This window comes from Chrysemys picta, chromosome 9, assembly GCF_011386835.1.
Source record: "Chrysemys picta bellii isolate R12L10 chromosome 9, ASM1138683v2, whole genome shotgun sequence".
NCBI classification, from domain to species: domain Eukaryota; kingdom Metazoa; phylum Chordata; order Testudines; family Emydidae; genus Chrysemys; species Chrysemys picta.
Genome location: NC_088799.1, coordinates 98,508,937 through 98,533,591, shown reverse-complemented (window position 1 = coordinate 98,533,591; position 24,655 = coordinate 98,508,937). Strand labels below are relative to the sequence as shown.

Here is a 24,655-nt window from a genome sequence, read left to right as displayed (position 1 = left end):
ATGTTGTAGCACAAGTCTGAGCTAGGAGCAGAGTAGAGAATGTGTTATAGATCGTGAAGGAGAAGCGAGCACCACAGAATAGACTCTCCATCCAACCCTCTCTGTATTTCCCCTTGTTACTACTCTTTCTCTTTGGAATTAGTATTTCTTTTCACTGCATCGCCATCCTTTATCGTTCTGACTTTCATCGAATAAAATGGGGGAAAGGTGTAGAAATGTACCTCCTACAACAAAAAACGTGCGGGGGTACAGTGCACAAAGCAAGGAGCATCTACGCACACAAATGGGTACAAGCAAGTGGCAAGCATAAAACAGAAGAATCTGAAAATTGTACAGATCTAGCGCCCGGTTTTCAGAAGAGCTGAGCACCACTGACTCCAACTGGAGCGGTGGGTGCTCAGCACCTCTAAAAATCAGGCGTATATTTCTGAATCACAATGTACAGCTAAAAAGTTGCAGTGTCTTCTCTGAACGTAGGAGTTCCCTCCAATAAGCTCCCTTTGGAAGTGTCAATGTTTAAGAAGAAATTAAAAGCGTACCAAGTCTCAGGAGAAAAGACTGCACGCCGCAGAACCAAGTCAGTAGCACTTTCCTCCCAGGGCCGCCCAGAGGATTCAGGCGGCCTGGGGCAAAGTGGGGGAGCTGCGGTGCTTGTACTCACCCGGCAGTGGTCCGGTTCTTTGACGGTGGGGGGCCCTTCAGTCGCTCCACGTCTTCGGCAGCACTGAAGGGCCCCCCGCCGCTGAAATGCCACCGAAGACCCAGACCGCCACCGGGCCAGGGCTTGTGGGACCCGGGGCCAATTGGCCCACTTGCCACTCCCCCCCGGGCAGCCCTGTTTCCTCCATCCCATCACTTTTCCTCCCCGCCAGACCTTTTTAAACAGTGTCTCTTCCTCCCATTCATAAATCTAACATTTGATGTCTGAGATATATCCCAGAGACTCCAGATTGGGACTGTCTCTGTGCTACTAATCACCACAAGTTCTCTTGCCCTAGTCAGTCATTCAGTAGCTCAGTGGAAGAGATGAGCTAAGAAGGCAGCTGGTGGTGGTGTTCAAAACAATATTACTGGTTTTCTCAAGTGGGTACCCACGGGCTAGGGAGTTTAGATTCACCACTAAATACAGCCGCTACAACCCCACTACCACCCCCTTAGAGGTAATAAACGCTCCCTAACTCTAGTTAATGTTGTCAAGCCTGTAAAGCACATGAGAGATGGAACCCCGGAGCAGACACGCGGCTATTCCATTGCTATTTCTCGAGTTTCCCTTGTTCCATTATGTTTGAGTCAAATCAATGTCTTTCCCCAAAGTGATACTCTAATTATTAAAACATTAGAAGTGTTCAGTGAATGCTGACCCTCCCTTCCTCTTACGCTGACCTCGCCTCCTACACAGCTCTCGTAAAACTAATTATGTTTCGAATGAGATCTCAGTCTTAGCATTACCTTACCCTTCCATCATTGACAAAACCGAAGTGTTCCCTGCCTGATGTGCGTTTCAAATCCCCCACCCCCTTCTGCTCTCAACAAGACTACAAGTATCGAGTAGGCAGCCATATTATCGGTAACAGAAACAAGTCTGTTGCCTAAGTGACCACAGAGAGATGATAAAATACCATCCTACACCAAAAAGTGAAGTGTACAGCACACATACAGGCAAGATGCTTCTTTCCAGGTGAACTTTCAGAACGCCAAGCTAAACTACATGGGGACAACATGGTTAGAGAGCCAATAGCTTTCAGTTAGGAATAGTAAGGAAACTGTTGAACACAAAGTACACCAAAGCTAAAGTTAGTTACTACAAAGCACGAACACAAGTAATTCCACTGAAGTCACCAGGGTTACTCGTCTGTGGAAATTAAGTTAAAATCACACACACAAATGTTTTCAGGATCAGGGTCTTGGACTGTAGGCTCTTTGAAGTGGGAAATGGGTATTAATATAATGTTTATAATATGCCATGTAAATTTAAGCTCTTCCATTGTTGCAGTTGTGTTGGTCCCACGATATTAAAAGAGACAACATGGGTGAAGTAATTTCTTTAAATCGGACCAACTTCTATGGGGTGAAAGAGACAAGCTTTTGAACTTACACTGAGCTCTTCTTCAGGTCTGACCTGAATCTTGTCTCTTTCACTAACAGAAGCTGGTCCAGTAAAAGATATTACCTTACCTACCTTGTCTCTCATGTAAATCTAAGACACTGTATACAGGACGATAATACTAATAAAACACTTTACAGAAATCTAAGGTTCTGTAGGTTCACTGCTTGCAGGGAGGGACTGACCAGTAAGTTTTGCCAAGCTTTCCCCCAAAGGAAGGAAAGCCAGCATGCACTGAAAATACCTCTGCTTCTTACATGTTCTGTAGTAGAAAAGGTGTGGGAAATTAACATGCATGTGACCCACCACTACACTGCTGTATAAAATTCCCAAAGCACAGTGGTAATATCAGTGCTTCTGTAGAAAAAAATCACAGCACCAGCTACACAAACACCACATAAAGAGAAGTCTTCAGAGAACTGGGGGTGGCATTCAGGAGAACATACACAGGCCTGGGGACTGAGCCACAGCTTTTGCCTTTCTTCTGGATCTGCATGGGACACTAGAATTCATCCCTTTGGGCAGCTCCTTGCAGGGCTCTTTGAGGCTTTTTTCCCCCTTTTGGTTTCCTTTATCTTAGGGGTTTCCTTTTGAAGATAGGATTTTGTAACCTGCTGGGAGGCATTTATGATTACTTTAAATTTCATTCTAATCCTAGTTATAAAAAGATGACAGGGTTACACTGCCTTCTGTACAATCAGCAAGTTCCTCATCATAGATACCAGCTATATGTGAGTTAAAAGAGTATTAAGTCCCAAAGTTCAGAATTGGGGTCTACAGCTGTCATCTTAATGAAGAATCCTTCAACTAATGCAGAAAAGGATTTTTGACACTAGTGTGAGAACACTGTAGATTTTTGATATGAAAGGTGATTTCCATATTTTTTATTGCTAGTGTCGTATAGATAGAGGTCGGATGTTGAGAATACCACCTTGAGATTTAGAAGGAGTTATTACGTCTTCAGAAGAGTTGTACTTTTGCAGAACCAAATGCAGTTACAGATAATGAGTCATAACAAGAGATTGTTACTGTAAATATTCCAAGCATGAATATGTTAACAAGAGCCCACTAATTGGAACCAATCCTACAGCCAGACACACAGAACTCCTACCGATGTCAATGGGAATTTTGAATGGATGAGGACCTAACACCAGGAGATGAACATCTGTTGTGACATGAGATGTTAATGTTAAATATAAGGGGGCCTTGCTTCAGATTTTGGCTATCACTTCACAGTGGGTAATGCAGATATCTTGTCAAGTATATCGGAGGCCTCAAACAAAAATGATGCAGGTGCCTGTCTAATTACAATAGGCAGGAAACGAAATAATACAACCAACTTTAACCATTAATTCTGAGTAAGTGATTAAGATAAGGTTTAAAAAAATGGGCAGCAGGTTTAAAACATATAAAAGGAAGTTCTTCTTCACACAGCACACAGTCAACTTGTGGCACTCCTTGCCTGAGGAGGTTGTGAAGACTAGGACTATAACAGGGGTTAAAAGAGAACTAGATACATTCATGGCGGTTAAGTCCATTAATGGCTATTAGCCAGGATGGGTAAGGAATGGTGTCCCTAGCCTCTGTTTGTCAGAGGGTGGAGATGGATGGCAGGAGAGAGATCACTTGATCATTACCTGTTAGGTTCACTCCCTCTGGGACACCTGGCATTGGCCACTGTCGGCAGACAGGATACTGGGCTGGATGGACCTTTGGTCTGACCCAGTATGGCCATTCTTGTGTTCTTATTCAAACACAACTCCTGATGCAGAAGTCAGTAGTAGCAATGGGCCATAATTAGATCCAATCTATCACTGGCAGCTATCTACCAGAACAGAAAACTGAGTTCACGTGTCAAGTTGTTGTCACTGGTGAAGTCTGCCAGTGCTCTATTTTCTGAGGTCCAAAATTGGCAAGGAAACTGTCGATAAAGAGAAACTCCTTGCTTTCTACCAGAGTTGGCAGAACAACAGTGCCTAGGCACCAACAGGTTTTTCCCACCTGCAGCATATTTTGAGTCAATGGGCTCAGATCAGGAAATTAGCCGCATATCTTGTCTTTACACTGATATACCTTGTGTCTTTAAAATAAGTAATTGTCCCATGAATCAGTGAGTGTTACAACTGTTGAGATCAGCTTATTTATTTATTTATTTCAATTTTCCTTAGACCTTTCAATCATAAATTGGATCATCCTGTATTATGGAGCACCCCCACAAACAAGACAATCAGCAGCAGGTTTCCCAGAGTTCTGACTTTTCTGCCAGGCACCTGAATTTTTGATGTGCTCTGTTTCCTGCTGTCACCAAGCTAAAACACTACCCACCCTTCCAAAATCTTTCACCCTGAGCACCACTATTTCAACAGCGCTTCAATCTGAGTCAGCTTTGAAAATACTCACTGATTTTGCATTCAGACAGAAGATATCGTGCCTGCATTGTGTCACTCGGCTGGCTTATGCTATGAAACTTCTGTGTAAAGTTAGCAAACCTTGCAGCCAAGGTAGGCGACGGGAAGAAAGACTATGGCCACCTTACTGTGTGAAGTTCTGCAATTGCACAATTAAAATTGGGGGAGGAAAAGGGAGGGAGATCATTCATTTCTTGGTTTGGGGGATTTTTCCCCAGTGTCCTCAGCAGGGACATGTATGTGGAATCACCAGTTTACTGCATCCCATCCAAAAGATTGAACTAAATTCTGCAGGTGTCTAGGTTACAGTATATGAATATGAGATAGCATAAATTCTCCCAGGAATCAGGACCTGATCCAAAGCCCGCTGAAGACCCTAAAGCCCTGTTCCTTCACTGTAAGGCTTGTCTCACCCAACCAAACATTTAAAGAAAAACAAAACACCTTAGCCCCAAATGGGTGATCCTGATAAAGCCCCAACATAGAACAAGACTCTTCATAGGTATCCATCTGAGATGCTGGCTATCCTGATCTCCAAGTGAGTAGACTGACTACTCAAAAGAAGCCTTCAGACAAGATTTCCAACAACAACAACAAAATCTTTCAAGAAAGAATTACCTAAAAAGTCATCTGCTTTGCCACTGCCACCCCTATTCCTTCCCCCCACATACACACAGTCTCACGGCCCCACTCACACATCTCAATACCCCACAGGTCAGGAACCAGACTCAAGGGAGTTTGCCTGTGTTAAGTACATGTTTATCTAGGGATGAACATTTTGACTATTTCTTGAATACATAACTCAAATTGAAAGGGAACTATTTCTGATGGCCAAACTACTACAGCAAGAACTAAGAGCCTCATGCAGCATTCTCAGAGCACCCAAGACTCCCCCTGAAGCTAAAGGGAAACTTGCAGTCAGAAGGAAAGCAAGCTCAGGCCCTGCATTTGTGCAAAGGGAGCGGTCAAGGTGCTCACTTTTGTTCTTCAAAATGAAATGTTTTCTTTTATGAAACAGCCAGAGTACTGGTATAGGCATGGATGTAAACCTAGCTGTGCAACTGGACTCTGAGTTTACATCTCCGTCAGTGGTGGCTTGTCCAATACTCATATTTAGACAAGAAATCAATGTTTGCATCTGAAATGTTTTCATATCTCCTGTAGCATTTTCCATAATTTAAAGGTGCATAGGCCCTGCTTCATGGCGTTAATCCACATTGATTACTTAGGCTGAAATACCTGGTCTTCTGGTACTTACTGACTATTTTTAAAAGCAGCTGCGCCTGGGGTTACAGGTAAATAGTTATAAATAGGGGCACTAACAAGAGTTGAGGCCAATACTTGCTTCCCTCTCCACGGAGGATGCAAGGAGAGCAGTTATTTTTAGATTAGAGACAATTCTTCCCGCTGTTATATTCCCTTACTGGAGTCAGTAGGGTTGCACAGGTGTAACCCAATAGACAATTTGATCTAAAATACTTAACACAAACAGAGAACACTTCCTATGCATGTCTTGTTATTTCCTAGCCAGGTTCCACATCCAGGGGCACAACTTTTCATGATTCTATAGTAATCAGTACCTACTTCATGGACCCAGTTAAGAGCTGCTGTAAGTAGAGATAATTCCACAGACTTCATTGGAGTTCCATCTGCTTATATTAGCGCTGAATTTGACCTTACAAGTCCAGTTGAAAAAACACTGGGGAGAGGGGAGTTTTATTTTGAGCATGAATAAGCGTTTTCCTCTTTGATACAAAGTTTCAGGGTATAAAGAGAAAGATTCATATTCAATTCACACTCTGAAAACAATTTCCATTGTCACTCAGCGTGGAACCATAGTATCATGAGAGCTTTGTTTATGTCAGGTACTTCAACTCCACAATATATTTGAGAGAACAAGGGACGCAGGAAAATGTCTCCAAAACAAACCATGTGAATTTACATACATATAACTGTGCATCATCCTTTCCAGGACTGCTTAGCCAACCCAGAAGCATAAAGAGCGTACACACATCTGTGTATCAGAACTGTACTCTGACTGGAAACTAGAGGAAGGTGCTCTATACAATGGCAAACCTTCCTCTAGTTTCCCGTCAGAGTACAGTTCTGATACACAGATAGAACAACCAGCCCATTTTGAGAATGGCTGTATCCATTTTAAACGTTTAGTTAAGAATGCCATCACTGTCAGTCACCCCAAGAAACCTCCAACCCGTTTGAAGAAAAACTAATTCAAATAGGAAGTCAGTATCCAGAGCCTTTGAAGAGAACTTCCATGCAGAAATTGATAACCACCACATTGGGGTGCACTGCAGAAGTTCAAAGAAAACAACCACAGCCACACGCTGCTACAAAGTTATCAAACTTCCTGTAAATATTATCTCCTTATGTTGCATCTAATATGATTTTTGATATATTAGTCAATTTAAAGTTTAGAACTAGATTAAGAGAGAAGACACTAATGCTAGTTCTAAAAGACTCATGCCAATGTAGTTTTCCTTGGGGTTTTGGCATATACACTTTATGGTACATGCTCAGGGACACTTGTGTGTGTAAGTCACTCTCAATCAGTTATATGTGTTTGCCTCAATGTTTTGGGAAATATGAGTATGCCACACAAACTATACATATGCACCAGAAAGTGTAAGGTAAGTTAATAAGTGCATGTAAAGATAAAGATAATGATTTGCAGACTGAACAAAACATTAAAACACTTACTTTACATTGAAAATGTTACACTAACGAGCAAGCATTACAGAATCTTCTTGTTTAAGATTATAATGCAGTTCTAAATCATGCAAAGCAACTCCTTAGAATGCAGGAACCTTTCATTCCATATTGCTTGTTAAGTTATTTTGATACCTTTTTGGTAAACAAGCCATTAAGAAAAAATGGTTGTTACCAGACTTTTACAGTGAAGTATATTTTTTAAAAGGAAAAGACCATTCAGTGTAAGAATTTTTCCTTTGGAAAGTGTGGGGGTTTTTTTTGACACATCCAGATTATGGATTTTCATATTTTCCACTAAAAGCAATTCAATCAAAATATTTTAAATCAATATTCTGAAGACGATACGATATAACAAGAGGAAACAAAATGTAGTTTAAAAAGCATATTAAACACAAAAACAAGTTTGCACGATGCAATGTTTTTAACATGACCTTAGAAGCCAAGAAACTAAAAAAAGGAATACATGAAAAGGGTGTCAGCCTTGAAACTGAATTACCTAGCTTTGGTCAAGATGTGCTAGGACTGCTAAAAACAAATAAATAACATACCAGAAAACTTGTTTATTTCTTTAAAAAAAGGCAGAAACAGTTTGTTTTTTCCTTCATGGAAGGTTAAAAACATTGTATAATTCACCTGTAAGAGCCCAGTGGCTCCACTCTGTCATGTAAATAAATATTAAAGGCAGTTGATAGATATATTGAAAATAGGTAGCAATGTACCTTATTAAAAAGATACAGCACACACAGGCTACTTTCCCAAATGTACTCATCCAATATTCCAAATTAGATAGGCCCTAATACAGACTAATTGCCAGTCACATTTAACCTTAGGTGTGGAGCCCATTAAAGCCTGACACCTGTGATTGTCTACGTTATATGCTCTATATTGGAAAAAGCAGATTTTTGTAATTATTATCAAGCAAAATGGTGTTCTTGTTCTGGGATCTAGTTGGCCAAGTTCCACTCAGTGCAAGGTGTATACTGACCCCTCGGACACAGCCAGCGTGTGGGGGAAGGGTTCTTAATGAAAACCCTGCACCAACCTTGTGAAGGAAAGGGGAGAAGCAGCAGCATCTCCCCCAGATTACCAACCACCCCCACCCAACACACACACACACACACACACCCTCCCCTCCTGTGCATTCTATTCTGCCGCTGTGCATCTCCCCAGCAGCCGCTCATCTGCCATGCCACAGAGCTGTAGAGCCAACTAATCCACTTGCGGTTCCTCCTCCCCCGTCTCCATGGCAATTGTTACCCAGTTTACATCCAGTAGCAAAACCCGGCCACTGCATGGCAGGAGCTGGCCAGGGGGAGGGGGATGTGAAGCGGATACACAGCATCCTCCCCGCACACACACACACACCCCTATCTCCCCGGTGCAGATTGCACAGGGGACCCGCTGCCCGTGGCCGGGGGCCACAGGGGCTTTCGGCTCCCTGCTCGCAGCCTGTGACCCCCCCACCCCAGGGCCAGAGAGCAGACTAGCCTCGGAGGGGCCGAGGCCTTGGGGATCGCTCCCCAAGCGAGCCCGGATCCGGCTCCAAACGCGGGGGGCGGGGGGAGAGACTTCTCCGGGCGACGCATCCAGCACTGCGGGCCCCATTTGCCTCCCCCCACTTGCTGCGAGCACAGAAGCGAATTATCCCTCCCCGTTCACACACACTATTGACTCCTGCTCCAGACACTTGGTGCTGCTACGCCAGCCTGGATGGCCCGAGAGGGGCAGCACCCACCGCGCCCCCCGGCGGGATGCTGCTCTCACACCGCCCCGGGGCGGGCCCCCACAGATCGAGAGCAGGTCGGGGGGTGTTGTGTTGTCCCCCCCCCCCAGAGGTCCCCAGGAGGGACGCACGATGCATGGAGCAAGCCGGGGTCATGCGAGGCAGCAGGCTCGGGCAGACTTACCCTTGGAAGCATCTTTCTCTTCTTTGGGCTTGATCACCTTCCCGCTCATAGATCCCAGCTTGCTCGGAGAGATTCCCCCAGGAGACTCGCGCTGCCGGCCGGCCGGACCCAGAGAGAAACCTCGGCGGGGCGGGGGGAAGGGGGGGCGAGGGGAGAGGAAAAGGGGGGGATCCTAGAGGGGGGGAAAAAAAGCTCTCTCCTCTTCCTCCTCCTCGGCCGGTGCGGAGTCTCCCCGCCGCTGCGCCGCCTGCACAAGAGAGGAGACGGGGTGCGGTGAGTGACGGGGACGCCTGGGCAGAGTCTCCCCCCGTCCCTCCGCCCCACTGTGCCGGCTGCACAGAGCGGCCCCCTCCCCGGCTCCGGGCGCTGGGGGGAGGAGCAGACCGGACGGGGAGGAGGAGCAGACCGGAGTGGCGGGGGGGGGGCTGCCGGAGGGGGGGTGATGGGTGCAGGGTGAGCTCGCCGCATCCCCCCTCTGGAGGAAGGAGGGAGCCGCGGGCCCGGGGCGGGCACACTGCGGAACGGGGTCGCTGCCTGCCGGGGGAAGGCCGGGACAAGGGAGGGGACCCGCAGCCCCTTCCCCGCTGCCCTGCGCCCCAGGGATCCCGCAGGCGACTGGTGGCGGGAGGGGTGGGGGCTGCTGGCAAGGACGGGGGAGCTGCTGCCCAGACCCTCCTGCTAGAAACGGGGGATGAGGGGGTCATCCTGCCCCGTCCCACCCCCACCTGCGGGAAGGGAACCCGGCCCCAGCGCTAGCTAGCGGGGGCTTTGTGGACACGCCAGCAGACAAAGCCCCCCCTGCTCTGTATTCACCGTAGCCCCAGTCAGCGTCAACTACTCCCCACTCTGCCAGCATCAGCCCCTTGCCAGCTGCCGGGGGGGGGGGCTCTTGCCCCCCACAAACCTGGGCACCGATCCTGGGCAGGAAGCGGGGTCTGGGAACACCCCCCGCCGCCGGCTTAGCTCGCAGCTGGGGCCGCCTGGCCTGGTCCCCGGGATGAGCCCGAGCTGGGGCTGCGGGCGAGCCCGGCGGGACCCGGGCGAGCCCCGCGAGCGATCCGAGACGTGCCCCGGAGGAGGGGGCGAGGCGTGCCCAGGCGAAGGGGAGAGAGACAGCGGACTGGTACCGGGCTCGGGGACATACGGGGCTGGAGACGTAGAGGCACTTCCAGCGCCTGCTAGACCAGGGGGTGACCCGCCCCAGGGCCGGGCGCTCCGGGGATTTTTCCGGGGTCGTTGTAACAAGGCTGGGCCAAACTCCTGCCTTGGAAGGGGATGTAGCTAAAGCACAGAGCCCTCGCTTGGTCCCAGCCGGGAGGCGAGGAGTCCCCCCCAAGCACACACCGATTCGGTTCAGCGGATACGAACCAGGCAGCCGGGAAATGATAGCGCTGGGTGAGGAGTAGGGGCCGGGAGGCTGGATCACGCAGGAGCGGGACCCTGTTGCTGCAGGCAAACAGAACAACAACAGCAGCTGTGGGGGGGGGGTGTCTGAAAGGTGGCAAACCCTTCAAGTAGCAGCGGGAGCGTTTTTCTGCACCGATCCGCGTGCTAAAGGAGCAGTTCTCGGAGTGACCGGGAGCCGCGTGGTGCGGGGCACCACCCGCGCGCTTAGCTGCATCCCACGGGTATTTCTGAGACGGATCACACTAGCTCCAGGGCACGCGGGCTGGTGGGTAGCCACAGACAGACGATCTACCGGCCCTCTCCTCTTTCACGCTGATACCGTCCCGCCCGTTTTCCTCTACAAGTCTGCGATGGTCTCTCTGTTTTCCTGCTTCTGTGATCCTGGCTGTTTTGAAGGCGCCCAATGGAGCAATAAGTACTGTCCCCCTTGCGCCTTACGCGTCTGGGTGCTATATAAAGAGAGACACGTCCATGCACTCACGACAGATCATAAATAAGAGGTTTGGGTTACCTACGTGCCGCAAGAGCCTTGGTTCTGAACTTTCCCTTCCTCTCAGGGAGTTGATTGAACGCGGCTGTAGAAACAGCACAGCAGTTCTTCAACCTGCCACTAACTCATCAGCACCAGCTGCTCTTACCTTTGCGACAAATCTACCCCATTCCCAAGCCCCCCTCCTGCAGTCCTGCCTCGGGCGAAACAATGGGAGTTTTGCTAGAATGAGGAGCGCAGGTTATAGGATCTATTGTCTGCCTCTGGTGGGGTTGTTCTTCGTCTCCCTCAGACCCTTTTGTGTTTTTTAAAGCAGGGTTTCAGGGAGAACCATGATCTTGGGAGTCTTGGTTTGGAAAGTGCATTAGAAAAGGTCACCTGCTGGGTCTGTTCTACTCATTTCGATGGTGCTGTTTCAGTGTGTGTGTGTTTGTTGTTGTTGTTAAGCCACGCAGCACGTTGAAGATGCAGACAGTTAAGCACTAGGGAGCTGTAATCTCGTGTCATGCATTTCCTACCCAATCACATCCTGTAGTTTCTCTCCGCTTCGCGTCACCCTTCACAGTACGAAAAATCATACGCCTGGCGCTTAGCTGAAGCAAGAAACGGTCACCTAACGCTCAACTCCGGCGAGGTCGGGGCAGCAAATTTCCAACTTCATTGTACACGTGAACCAAAAAACCCAAACCCCGCACTTAGGTATGTTCCTGGCAAGTGCCATTTCTGGCATGGTCTCAACAAACAGGGGCTACGCACCATAGCAGAAATCAGCAGAGCGCTGCCCTGTGCACACTAGGTGTCTGCATACTTAATACACGCAAACGGTGATGAGTCTATATTTAGAGTGGAGATCCTAGCCCCAGACTAGCCAGCCTTCCTCGGGGGTTCTTAAAAATCTTCCCCCAAGCCCTCCACAGAGAGGGCATTCAGAGGTATAAAGTCTTCAGACTGGGATCCCGAAAGCACCTAAAATGTATCTCCAGATCCCCAGCCAAATGGCCCGATCCCCGGGGAAACCGAATGGGGGCTACAGGCATTGAGATCCTCTGGAAATCGGGCCACTCCTGTAGGTGCCCAGTTTCATGACCAACCGTTTCAAGTGCCCAACAGAGGAAGCAGAAGGAGAATCCGCCACCAGAAGACCCCAAGGCGCTCGCCTTCCAACGGTTCGTTCCCCCACACGCACTGAAAGTCCTTCTGCTTGGACACTTTAGTAATCCACTTCATGCACCCGTTATCCGTGGGTCCCTTTTCAAGCTACACACCAGCGCGTAATGTCAGGCGCCCAGCGCGTAACTCTTTCACTCCAGCAGGGTCTCCATTCCTGCTTTCTCCCCCCACTACAAGGGAGAGACGAAACATGGCAGGAAGAGGTGTTTCAGGCCGAAATGAGACTAAGGCGCACCCAGAAACCTCCCCCATCCCAATTTACCTTGGGTTGTAGAGCCTCCGCCAGCCTAGGCTTAATTAGGGACAGTATTGCATCTGCTCTTGGGAGCAGTCGGCTGCTACGAGGTGTAACCAGCGAGACGCGAAGCTACTGGGGTCCCAGGAGTTTTGATTCCACAGATGCCCGGGAGGCGGAGAGCAGAGAAGCGCCTCCGTTCAGAGCAGCTCTTTAGAAGAAGGGGAAGGCGTCCCCCATGGTCATTACGAGCGGAGTATATTGCAACAGATCGCTTTGGCCGCTGCCTTTTGTTCCGGTTTACACTCCGCTCGCCAACACGCATCGATTCGCTCTCACGTTTCGCTCGGGCGGTTTACTTCACCTACCTTACGCTGGAGAGTGTTGCGAAGCCCTGTCTGGGAGAGCCAACAGTCAACCCCCCACCGACTAGCCGAGCTCGCCTTGCCAAGCCCCCAACACGGGAGAATCCGCGAGCCTGTCCTTAGCACGCGCTTTTCGGCACCTTCCCCACTCCACTAGGTCGGGTCCAGACCCCTCGGCCGAGCCCAGCCTCCGGGGCGCAGTGAGATGGGGGAAGACGCATGCTAGTTGCAATTTCAAGGGTCATCAGCGCCAGGCAGCCCGCGGGCCGCCTGCCCTGGAGAGTGGGAAGTCACAGGGTCTCTCTAAGTGCAGCTATTTTTAGTGCCAGTGAATTCCTCCTCCCCAAGTCCTGCGCCTTCCCAACGCGCCCCCGGTGCAGAAGACAGCTGGGGGCAGGGCCCCGCGAGAAAACACACTGAGGGGGGGAAGGTGGAGGAGTTGGGGCGAGGAAAACTTTAGTTCCCGCTGTCTGTCTGTCTGTCTGTCTCACGCGGCGGCTGGGGTGGCTTCTCCCCCCTGAGAGCTGCCGAGCCCCGCTGCACGGGTTAATCAGCAGAGGCCAGTCCCTTAATCACAGCCTGAAACCCAATCGGCTGGGTGACGTTAGGAGGTGGAATTGCCAACAGGTGTTGCGCAGGCTCTGGCATGGTCCACTCCTAGCTGAGATCCCGGCGCTATGGCGAGGGGCTAGTGGGTCTCCCGGGGGATTACCGACCCCACCCCATCTGGATGCACGTGCGCTGCTGATTGCATGGGAGAACTGGGGCTGCTGCAGCCGGATCGCTTTTGCGTGCTACGCCTGGGTGGGGGCAGCGCTGGGCTGTTGCTGGGGGTGCCTGTGTTTCGTTTCAGAGTCACTGAGAATCATCTGCAAGATCCCGCCAGGCCAGGGGTACTAGAGCCGCCGGGCAGTGCGGTTAGACGCAGGGCTGGTTGAGAGTGTCATAAAACAGCTCGCAATTATTTTTTTCCTTGCGAGGCAGCCATTGCTTCCTCACCAGGTCTAGCTGCAGGAGCCTGCTTGTTTCCCGTGCCTCTGATGGGCTGAGTTTCTACGGATCCGTTAACCGGGATGGCAAAAAATCAACACCTCCCCCCCCCCCCCCCCGCAAATAAAATAAAATAAGCCCTGAGTACTGAAATGATTATCCCCAGACGGGCTCACTGGATGGGACAAACTCAACACTAAAAAGCCCTGAGCTGGACTTTTCTTTCCCACCACTGAAATGCCATTGCAAATTCCTGGTTTACACCAAAGCAGATGAGAGGAGAACCAGGCCCATTTACATGATGGCTCAACTATTAGGACAAAACCAAGACTGACTTTCCTGTTGACATTTGTAAACTGATTTCCCCCCCTTAAAAACACACTAAGCACAAAATTAATTGCCAGCCCTTCAGCCAGGGAGTTATTTTTTTTCCCTTTTGTACTGTTGACTTTGGCTGTAATAATTTCAATTCACTGGGTTTGGAAACAGACTGGATCTGACAGCCTCAGCTTTACAGGGACTCAAACTCTCTCGTGCTTTTACACTTAAGGTGTTCAGGGTTTTCTAGCTGAACGCTGCTTTTGCTTCAGCCTGTCAGCATGACACTCTTCTATAAACCCCTGACTATGGAAATGTAACCGGGGAAAAACAAACACTGATTTGGCTGTCCCCTTGACTATATTTCTCTCTGCTCCAGCTTTGGTCATTGAGTAAGAGGAAAGGTGCAAGAATCCATTTTCTATGGCCCAGAAAGGCCAGACTTTTGATAAATGGCCAGTGAATTTGAGGGTCTCAGTTTATGGCTGACCACAATGAGACATCTAAAACCCAATTTCCAGAGGTACCGAGCACCTGCATCTCCCCTGGATTCCAAGTGGAGTTGTGGACGCTCTACATCTCCGTGTCAGGTCAGGCACCCAAAATAAGAGGCCCATTGTGGTTGTGAGCACTTCAGGCTCCAGTCCTTTCATTTGACCAGTCTTCAACCATGCAAGTAGACCCATTGCTTTGCAGTTAATGGGACTGATAATAGGAATTAGAGTTTGCAGGAGGAGGCCTCCAGGCTCTAGGCCAAACTGGAATAAGCAACCAGCTCCATATACTTAAAAGAAACTATACCAGCTTTACACCAGTAGTGAACATAACCCTCTGTTAAAAACAAGTGAGAACTCTCAGATGGAGAGAGCAAATGTGAAAAGTGCTAATTAAAGTGTTAAGAAAACACAGCATTCTGTATGCAAAACAGATAGGAACTTAACACCAAGCCCAATAAACCACAACGCTCATGTTGGCCTTTTCAGAACCACTTTGCATGGTTCTGACCACTAAAGCTGTCAACTAGGCCTAAGTGGCAGATTGCAGAGGGTACCTTCTGCTTGATGTGTAGCTATTTACATGCAAAGTTCTCCTGCACCCAGATGCAAATGTGCCTTTTTGTCTGGTTGCCAAAATTGTATCTGGGGAGTTTGGACCTCATACTAAATAGCATCCTCTGCCTATCTGAGCAAGAAGTCACACAGAAGCATAACGAAATGTGTGTCTTCTTAACTGCATGCACAGAGCAAAAAACAGATCTCCAAATAATAAGGATTAAGATCTCTTTAAACAAAAAAACCCCCACACACCTAGAGTGGCTCTCCTAAACAGTGTCATAGGCTAGGACGTGCATATGTCCCAACATTCATGTTTGGAGCAAAATTCAAATTCAAATTTTGGGGGTGAGAGTAGCAGGAAAAGGCCAGAGGTAGGGAACGCTGTATAACTAGAGGAAGCCTCCACAATAAGAATATGCAAATCAGCATATTCAAAACAGGAACTCGTTTAGGGGTGGCAGCAAGTGAACCAATCACAATGGACGTTTGATGTTGGATATCCACCTTCTTAAGGTTCATAAGACTAAGGCTAGAAAGGCCCACCATGATCTAGTTGGATCTCCTACATAACAAGGGTGCACAAGTTAAGGCAGACGGTAAGTCATGATAGGGTCTCACAGCACATCTGTGCAGGCACACCACATTCTGAATCTGAATCAGCATCAGTACAGACCAAGAATAGGTTGTGCTGTTTAGAAGTTAGCAGTAGCAGGACATGCTACTATTTCCCTACCTCCAATATAGCCCTAAATAAATCTTTAGATAAAAGAAGGATACACACAACTCTAGCTACACTTTCTTTCCAGTTCCTGTGGATCAGTCTCACTTCAAAATTCTCTTCTTAGATGCACTTGTGTTTAAGCAATCAGATTTCACCTCTTTAATCCCCTTGAGCTCCACAGTCACTCTCTTAAAGCCCTCAGGCAATGAGATTAACTGGCACGATTATGGTCCTGAGCCTTTTCCCTTTGAATTCCATAATAAAACTCTCATTAACTTCAGATGGAGCAGGATTGGGCCCTAAATCTGAGACTCCAAACCGGATAAAGTCTCTCTAATACCATTTGCTCTTTCCTTTCCCCATGACATTATTGCATTTAGATGGGGATCTGGGAGTATTCATTACTTTGTGATCAAAGCAAGTATGCGACCGTCCACCATATCCAATGTTTTACTACCACTGTTTCTGAAGTCTACCCGTAAAAACACATCCAAACAAATCCATCACACTTTTTGCGTTAGGTCCTGATGCTGCTGCTATAATTGAAATGTGCCATTAGAGTCAATGTGAGTTTTGTCATAAGATCATTCCCTTAAAAAGAGATGATTGTGAATGGTTTGCTCTAGTTGGTAAACACAACACCCTCGCCAAAATATGTCCTATTCTCTATCCATTTTTAAAGATCCACCTTGTATTCACTACAAGGTTTAATTTGATCCCCAGTTTACTTCACCATTCCTATTCCCGAGCAATCCACAAAGGCCCCTTCCTTGGCAGACAGTTTACTGTGCTAAATATTCATATTTTTGATTACCAACGAGCAACTGCTGTATGCAAATAGAGTGCGAACTAATAGGTAGCATGGAGATTGCAGCTTAATTTCACTAAATAGTTCAGTCAAGTAAACAATAGAGCAGCCCTTAGCAGATAGTGATAATAGATAATGATCATACGTACATAGTGAATCTCTCACCTATTTAACATGAATAGTTTCAGGTTAAATTAAAGAATACTAAGCCTTCTGTGCTCCCACGCTGCTACTTGGGTTTATTTCCCTAGGCTACATAAGGTGTTCAGTGCCTGGAAGATGGTGTGTCTCCGATGGCTGGGTAGTGACCCAGCTCAGGGACTCAGACTTTAAGGTTGGTGAGTTGCAAAGGAAATTCTAAGCTAGGAGGGTGGAAGGCGGCCTGGAGGGAGGAGGCAGAAGGGTCCTTAGAGCTGGGGATCAAAGTCTTACAAACTACTGAACATCTAAAAATTGAATTCTATACATGTCTCAAAGTCTTTTACCCATACTCCAGCCCTGCTGATGAATTAGATTAGTCACTATCAAAATACAACTATGCTCTCTCTGTAAGAAAGAATCACATGAACTTGGTGCTTAAGTGAAAATCTTTACAATGAAAGCTTCCCAGTTGTGATTGAATACAGAGAGATCTTATTATAAAAAGGGATATAAAATCCAAAAGTCACTTCATTCACTGGTATCGGGTGTATTAAAGAGGAACACTTTCGTAGGAGGCCTGTTCTAGATCCTGGATTTAGTGGGATATGCAGTTTATTTTTGTAATGCAAAAACATTTTTGAAAATAGAAACGTCCACTCAATGTGCAGCGGCAGTCAAAAAAACCAAACAGAATGTTGGGAATCATTAAGAAAGGGATAGCTAAGATGACAGAAAATATCATATTGCCTCTATATAAATCCGTGGTACGCCCACATCTTGAATACTGGGATGTAGTCGTCCCATCTCAAAACAAGGTATATTGGAACTGGAAAAGGTTCAGAAAAGGGCAACAAAAATGATTAAGGGTATGGAACAGCTGCCATATGAGGAGAGATTAATAAGACTGGGACTTTTGAGCTTGGAAAAGAGACGACTAAGGTGCGATATGATGTCTATAAAATCATGACTGGTGTGGAGAAAGTTAATAAGGAAGTGTTATTTACTCCTCATAACACAAGAACTAGGGCTCACCAAATGAAGTTAATAGCAGGTTTAAAACAAACAAAAGGAAGTATTTTTTTTCACCCAACGCACAGTCAACCCGTGGAACTCCTTGCCAGAGGATGTTGTGAAGGCCAAGACTATAACAGATTTCAAAAAAGAGCTAGATAAGTTCCTGGAGGAAAGGTCCATCAATGGCGTCCCTAGCCTCTGTTTGCCAGAAGCTGGGAATGGGTGACAGGGGCTGGATCTCTTTATGATTCCCTGTTTTGTTCATTCCCTCTGGGGCACCTGGCATTGGCCACCGTCTGTAGACAGGATACTGGGCTAGATGGACCTTTGCTCTGACCCAGTATGGCCTTTCTTATGTTCTTAAACACTGACAGGAAAGAAATAGTGAAAGAGTCATTTGTGGGATGCTGGTGGTGAAAAATTCATTGGGCGAATGGAGCATTTATGAAATGATTAACAAGCAGTATTTAATGCTGTTGTCATTGTGTTATGCTTTTAAAACTCTACTTAACTGAAGTATTTACACAGATTTTCACTAAAGCACAGAAACTCTGAACAGACCTCCCTAGTAACTTTTCCATCTTAAAATCCTGCCCACATCACCTCTAACAGAGGACGGCTTGATTACCTATTCTTGTGTAAGGATGGGTCCACTCTCCTTACCTAGATGCCAGTTTATCTAAAATAAAGATGTCAAACTATGATGGGCAGCTGTAGAATTGCAAGTGCCATCCCTTCTTTCCAAATTCCCATCCTCCTTTGTGACAGCAATGCCACCGTGACACCAGTGTTTCTGTAAATCTGATCACTGTTCATCACCTGCACGCTAAGACAGAATACCAAACAGTGAGGAAAGACACAGGGCTTGCAAGCATTTTAGGATGCCTTATAGAGAGGTTGCATTGCAGTCGATGCCCGGGAAACCAATTAAGAACCTACACCTCTATCCTGAGTTAACGCTGTCCTTGGGAGCCAAAAAATCTTACCGCGTTATAGGTGAAACCGCGTTATAACGAACTTGCTTTGATCCGCCGGAGTTTGCAGCCCTGCCCCCCCGGAGCGCTGCTTTACCCCGTTATATCTGAATTTGTGTTATATCGGGTCGCATTATATCAGGGTAGAGGTGAATGAAGTGACCTAAAAGTAGTGATTGCTGGCACTCTGTGGTAAACAAGTCCAAGGCAGACATTAGCAGGAGGGGGCCTAGCTAAAGGACCATGAAGTCAAGGACATAATGTTCAAAATACAAGTGGTGCACTTGCCTTGAGACACAGACGACCAACCAAAACTTCATGACTTTTACCTAGTAAGCCTTTTGGAGTCTGATGTTTCTGCCCTCCAGACCCCAAGCGATTTCCTTTTATTTCCTGCTCAGGAGAGAAATCAGTATAAACAAATGCAAGGTCAATAAAAGATGTCCATCTAGTAGCTGCAGCTACTGCACCACTTTTCACATTAGCTTTATCTCGCACAGCCCTGGGTGTCTGCATATTGGACATTTGACTATTTTTCTGCACAGCGGCCAATGCTGAGAGAGTGCAGTAGATCTGACAAGCGCCTCTCCCCCTGGAGCACACAGTTTAAGATTAGTGTTGTTTCTTTGTAAGCTTTGCTAAAAGCTTACAAAATGAAGAGTGATTGCCTATGTGGGCAGGGAGGGAAGGGAAGAAAAGAAAGGGAAGCGCGACATGCCTTTAAAACTTCCTTTAATCCCAACACTCCAAACAAAGTCACCTGAACTGAAAACGAAAGCATCCAGAATTCTGCATGAAGCCCAGCTACACTTGGCCTGGTAGCTTGTGTTGACCTGCAACCTTGCTTAAAGGGTGTCAGGATGCTGCCTTCTCTAAAGACAAACAATCCTTTCTGCCTCTTAAGATTTGATGGGGATTAACCATGACAAGTTGGTACTGGGTTTTGGCAGAGATAAGTGGGAAAGTTTTGTGAACTGTGTCAAAATCTCATGAAAGGTTCATTTTGAGAGATGGCAGGCAGAAGTTTGGAATGGTTCTTATTCTAGCCAAGCCAGTCCAATCCCTAGGGCAGGTCACAAGCGAGATCGGTGGTCCCATACTCTTCATGCAAGGTCACAAGCACAGCTCAGTGTGACCATCTTTGCTCCTTTAAGATGTGAAATACAGAACATTTTATCTACAGTCAGTAGTCTTGCAAGGCTAAGGGCTTTCCCCTTAGCACTGTTTCTGCTACTCAGTCAAGCCTTAAAACTTCCAGTGTTTTGAAGTAGTCCTGAAACAGAAACTTTGCTGCTTGACTCTGCCAAGGTGTATTGATATGTAGGGAGGCTCTGTGGTGCTAGAAGGAAAAAGTATTTGAAAGCCAGGGAAGGAAGGGAGAAGAGAAGTGAAAATTCACATTCTGGAGCCAAGGTTCTTAAAGGAAAGTTCCTTGTCTGGGCCTGAAAACCAGAAGTCAGCTAACAAAGTCAGACCCCACAGAACCTCCCACGTTAGGTTGTCCAGATGTTAGGTGGTAACAGATGTTAGGTGTTTTGGGATAGTTAGAGAGGAAAGAGCAGCAGATGGCTTTACCCCCAAAAAAATTCAATGTAGAAGAACCTGAACATCAGAAAACTGAAGCAGAGAGCAATGGCAGAATTAAGAGACCCTATGGCGAAATGTGGGGGGAAAATAGCAAAGTACACCTGTAAAAGTTATAGCATTATATTAGCAAGCTCATGGCTATGAATACCCTTATCTTTGTACAAGTACCCAATTTGCATGAAAAAAATCACAGCAACTGCATGCAATTTTAAAAATCAAGTCCACATGTTTTTATTTGAGAACCACTCATGTTCTCTTCTTGCTTCTATCATCTGTGTAGCACTGGGGAGAAGAAGGCCATATTTTTAGTACTGGTGTTTGTTAATGAAGAAAAAAGTGATAGCCAGTAGTTCTCCATTAGGTCCCAATTTAGGGGTTCAGGTTCCATCTTCTGTGTGCTAGAGCCATTATTGATCTCTGTTCCTCACAACAATCTTTAAAAAGTCAAGCACTCAAGTGAGGAAATGCCACTATTAAGGTTGCCTGGGTAACCTTAATTTGCCACCTTTGTGCATATACATTATGATACAGTCTTTAATTACATGCCCTCCATGTTTAAGAGTAAAACTGGGGCGGGGGGAGGGTTGTTCAAAGGCAGTGTTAATAGGAATAGTTCCAAAGTGGACCATTGGGGCTGCTGTTCATTTCCTCTCTTCCGGTCAGGGTGCAACATTATAAACCACAATATGTGTGTCCTCTTGCTCATGGCTTTTTGTGCATCACATTGGATTGCTCCAGCTCTGCATTTTAATTCCCAGAGCTGTTTCTTTCCTTCTCTCTACTTGGCTTAGCTATGTGCCTGAGAGGGAAAGGGTTACATGCCCTTTAAGAAGGGGAGCTGTATAGACAAACAGAAGCTCTGTGTGTAAACACGTCAAATCCAAAATTAGCAGAGGTAAGCAGAAGAATCATTTATAAACTCCTGGCTCCCTGAGGCATCTTAAATAACATCACAGACATATTGACAGCTCTGCTGCCGATTTAAATAGCAACCAGTTAGCTTCCCTCTCCTGAATAGGCCAATGAAAAGTCTGTGTCGCCAACTCCTTATATGACTTGTCAGATGACTCATTGGCATGCCTAAGACTGTCTTGATGGGCCACAGACTCTAAGCAGCCAGACCATAGCAAACAATTGCAAATAATTTTGACTGCAGAAAATACTCAGCTTATATTTCATGCCTTTCAAAAACTCCACTTAAAAGGGTGGAGATTTCTCTTCGTCAGTCAGTCTTTCTTAGTCTGTAAAATATGTAGGATTCCAGCACCTGATTTAACTATTAAACCCTATTTACCCATTACAACATTAACCATTTTTAAGCACTGGTGTGCCATCTATTTTCAGGCCTCTGAGGGAGACGTTACAACTCAATATCAGCACATGGATTGACAGAAAAAAATTGCACACGAGTTTTTTTTAAATAGTGTGTGACTTTTGTTATAAAACAGTGAACTACCGCTGTGTCCTCTTCTACAATGTATTGACATCAGGAACACCACGTAAAAGGAAATGGGTAAACTATATGGCAAGAAAACAAATCGTTAGCTTTGAAAATTACAACTTCCCTCCTGCAGGCATAGAGATCGCACACTGTGTTAATACAGTCCTGGGCCAAAATAATACTATTATGGAAGGGTTTTCAGCCAGTTGGCAGTATTGTTGCATTTTTTCCCCAAAATATGAAGACACACAATAAACCCTGAATTATGGAAGAGATTTATGAAAGGAGACATTTTTATTTCAAAAGGAAAAAAAGTCTGAGTTGAAAAGGGTAACATGCTGCAGGCTACTATTGGCTACATGGAAAATTCACACTCACATGGCCAGCAAAGGCAAATAAAGAGGAAACAGGAATTCAGAGTCAGAAGCCTGTATGTGATTGCACAAGCCAGAAGTCTTTATCTTATACTGTCCAAATAATTCAATAAAATGCATTGCTGGCCCTTTAAAGAGAGAAGTGCAAAGAGATTCCACATGTAGTTGTGATGAGTAATTGGATATATTTTGTGTGTGTGTTTGGTTAATTAAGGCCATATTCTGCCACCCTTATTCACATGGAGTAGTACCTTACTCTGCCATTAGTCACTGATTTCAATGGAACTACTCACTGAGTAAGGTACTACACCATGTAAGTGTAGCACAGTGTGAATGAAATAAAAGGAAAGCATTAACTCTAGTGTTTAACATCTCTGCAGCTCCTCATTTAATAGTGGATTCCTCTGTAACAGACAATTGTAGAAGTGTTTGAAAGGCCTATCATTTTCAGTACACGTACTGAACATCAGAGAACTCTAGCGATCTGTTCTGATCATTGTTTTGTACAGAATGGCTGCTGTTAAGCAAAACTTCAGTCTCATACCAGCATTCTCAGTCTGAGAGTGGTTTGCCTTATCCAGGACATTCTGGAGTCAGTCCTGCTCTTGTTTACATTAATGGGAGTGGCTGACTTCAGAGGGAGAAGCACTGGGAAGTACATTCTGTCCTGATACACAGGGAATATGTCAGAAGAGAATTTGGCTGCAGCATGAAACAACTGTATCAGCTCTGGGCCAAATTTATCCATGTTATAAGGCCACTGAAGTCAGAGGAGTTACACTCGGGATCGATTAAATTGGCCCAGGTATGCTCTGTCGCTGGCGTAGAGCTGATAATGGTGGTATTCTGACCTTAACATAAAAGGATAAATAAGGGAGTATTTGCAATCAGTAATAAATGTTCTAGTGTCATTTGAACAGGGCTACTGAGACAGCCCCTAAAGCAGGCTGAGATAAAAAGCAAAGCAAAAAGAGAAAGCCGGTACTAAAATGAAAGCCCTACAGCCTCCGATACCCCAAAATCCAAATACTCCTGTCAGATCCAAACAATGATCCAGAATGATTATGTTCAGAAATGGGTGCCTAAAGGAGGGGAGAAAAGAATAGTAGAACTATGTGACTTTGGGTCACTTTTGAAAGCTTTGCATCCTTTCAGCTTAAACTACAATGCCCATCCAAGCTTCTATTTTCCTACTGTCTGCAGTCACACATGGTGTCATATCCACAAAATACTTGGCAGCCGTTTACATGCCAGAAAGCCTCGCCATATGCAAAACATTCTATTCATTTAAATAGGAGGATTATGGGAGGAGGAGGAAGCTTAGCACAAACAATGGCAGCGATCAGAACCAGAATGCGCACAAGTGATTTGTGGGAAGTGCAAGACATCTCGAAAGAGCCTCATGCTCTCTAGCTATTTATATTTATGGACTCATTTCACAAACACTCCTTAATTTGGTACACTCCGAGGCTTCTTTATAAAAGGGAGAGATGAAAGAAATTGTGGAGAATTACTATGTGATCATGTCTTTTTTTTTTTTAAACATTGCTTGTGTGTGTGTGTGTGCGTGCGTGCACACACGTACAGGTTTTTTGTACATTGTTCAAAAATCCAAACAAAATCTCTATATACATAAAATGTTATGTATATAGAGATTTTGTTAGGATTTTTGAACAATGTACAAAAAAACCCATAATAACCTGATCTAATCAGCTTCAATCATTCTGAAGCAACACAGATTCATAGATAGAAGAGTCAAAGATGCTATGGTCAAAAAACATTTTACAGCTTTCTAAAGGGAATCTTGGCAGATGAAAGGAATCGAATTAGCAAGTAGCATGGAATTCAACACACCACAATGTACTGTATATTCTTCACACACATATATCCCAGTGGCATTAATGAGAGGTACAGTCAGTGCATTGACTGCACGTCTAAGACCCTGTAATGAGAAAGAACAATGACTCACCCTACTCTGGTTCTCCAAGGTGTTGTCAGTGGGGATTTAATGGGGGTGCGCATGCAGATTGGAGTCTTTTGAACAGCAACCACTGCCTCCTCTTGCTCCTATGTGAGGGCATAAAGGACAGCGCAGCTGCGACCCTCCCTTAGTTCCCAATTCAAAGTCTGTGGTAGCTGGGGACTCCCAAAAGCGGGGATGGAGGGCAGGTCATGGACCCACACTGATTACAACAGCTCAAAGAACTGCAGTTACTGTCGGCTGCATAATTGTTCTCTCCTTGGAGCATGTGTCAGTGTGGATCCCAGGCAGCATCCTCTTGGGGTGGCGGGAAATGAGGCGCTTCAGTTGCATTGGTCAAACCGCGATTGTAGAACTGCTCTCCCAAACTTGGCAGCTGACCTAGCAGCTAAGTCCAAGGCATAACATTTGACAAAGTCAGTGGGTTACAGCTTT

General features: G+C 46.1%; 1 protein-coding gene across 7 annotated transcripts in view; it reads right to left on the bottom strand.

Moving 5' to 3' along the window:
• The window catches only part of FGF13 (fibroblast growth factor 13), a 339,123-nt gene extending 325,630 nt beyond the window's left edge, over nt 1-13,493 (bottom strand). Inside the window, exons 1-2 of one of the 7 annotated variants that reach the window (XM_065556731.1) lie at nt 12,479-13,493; nt 9,150-9,396 (exon numbers count right to left, since the gene is read on the bottom strand). In XM_065556731.1, the coding sequence (XP_065412803.1) occupies nt 9,150-9,198 (49 nt within the window). In that variant the 5' untranslated portion in view covers nt 9,199-9,396; nt 12,479-13,493. Of the gene's footprint in view, nt 1-9,149; nt 9,397-10,517; nt 11,900-12,478 lie in introns of those variants that run through there. The other 6 variants (XM_065556730.1, XM_065556727.1, XM_008179010.4 and 3 more) reach the window with 6 other exon arrangements.
• Between the last annotated feature and the right edge of the window lie 11,162 nt (nt 13,494-24,655).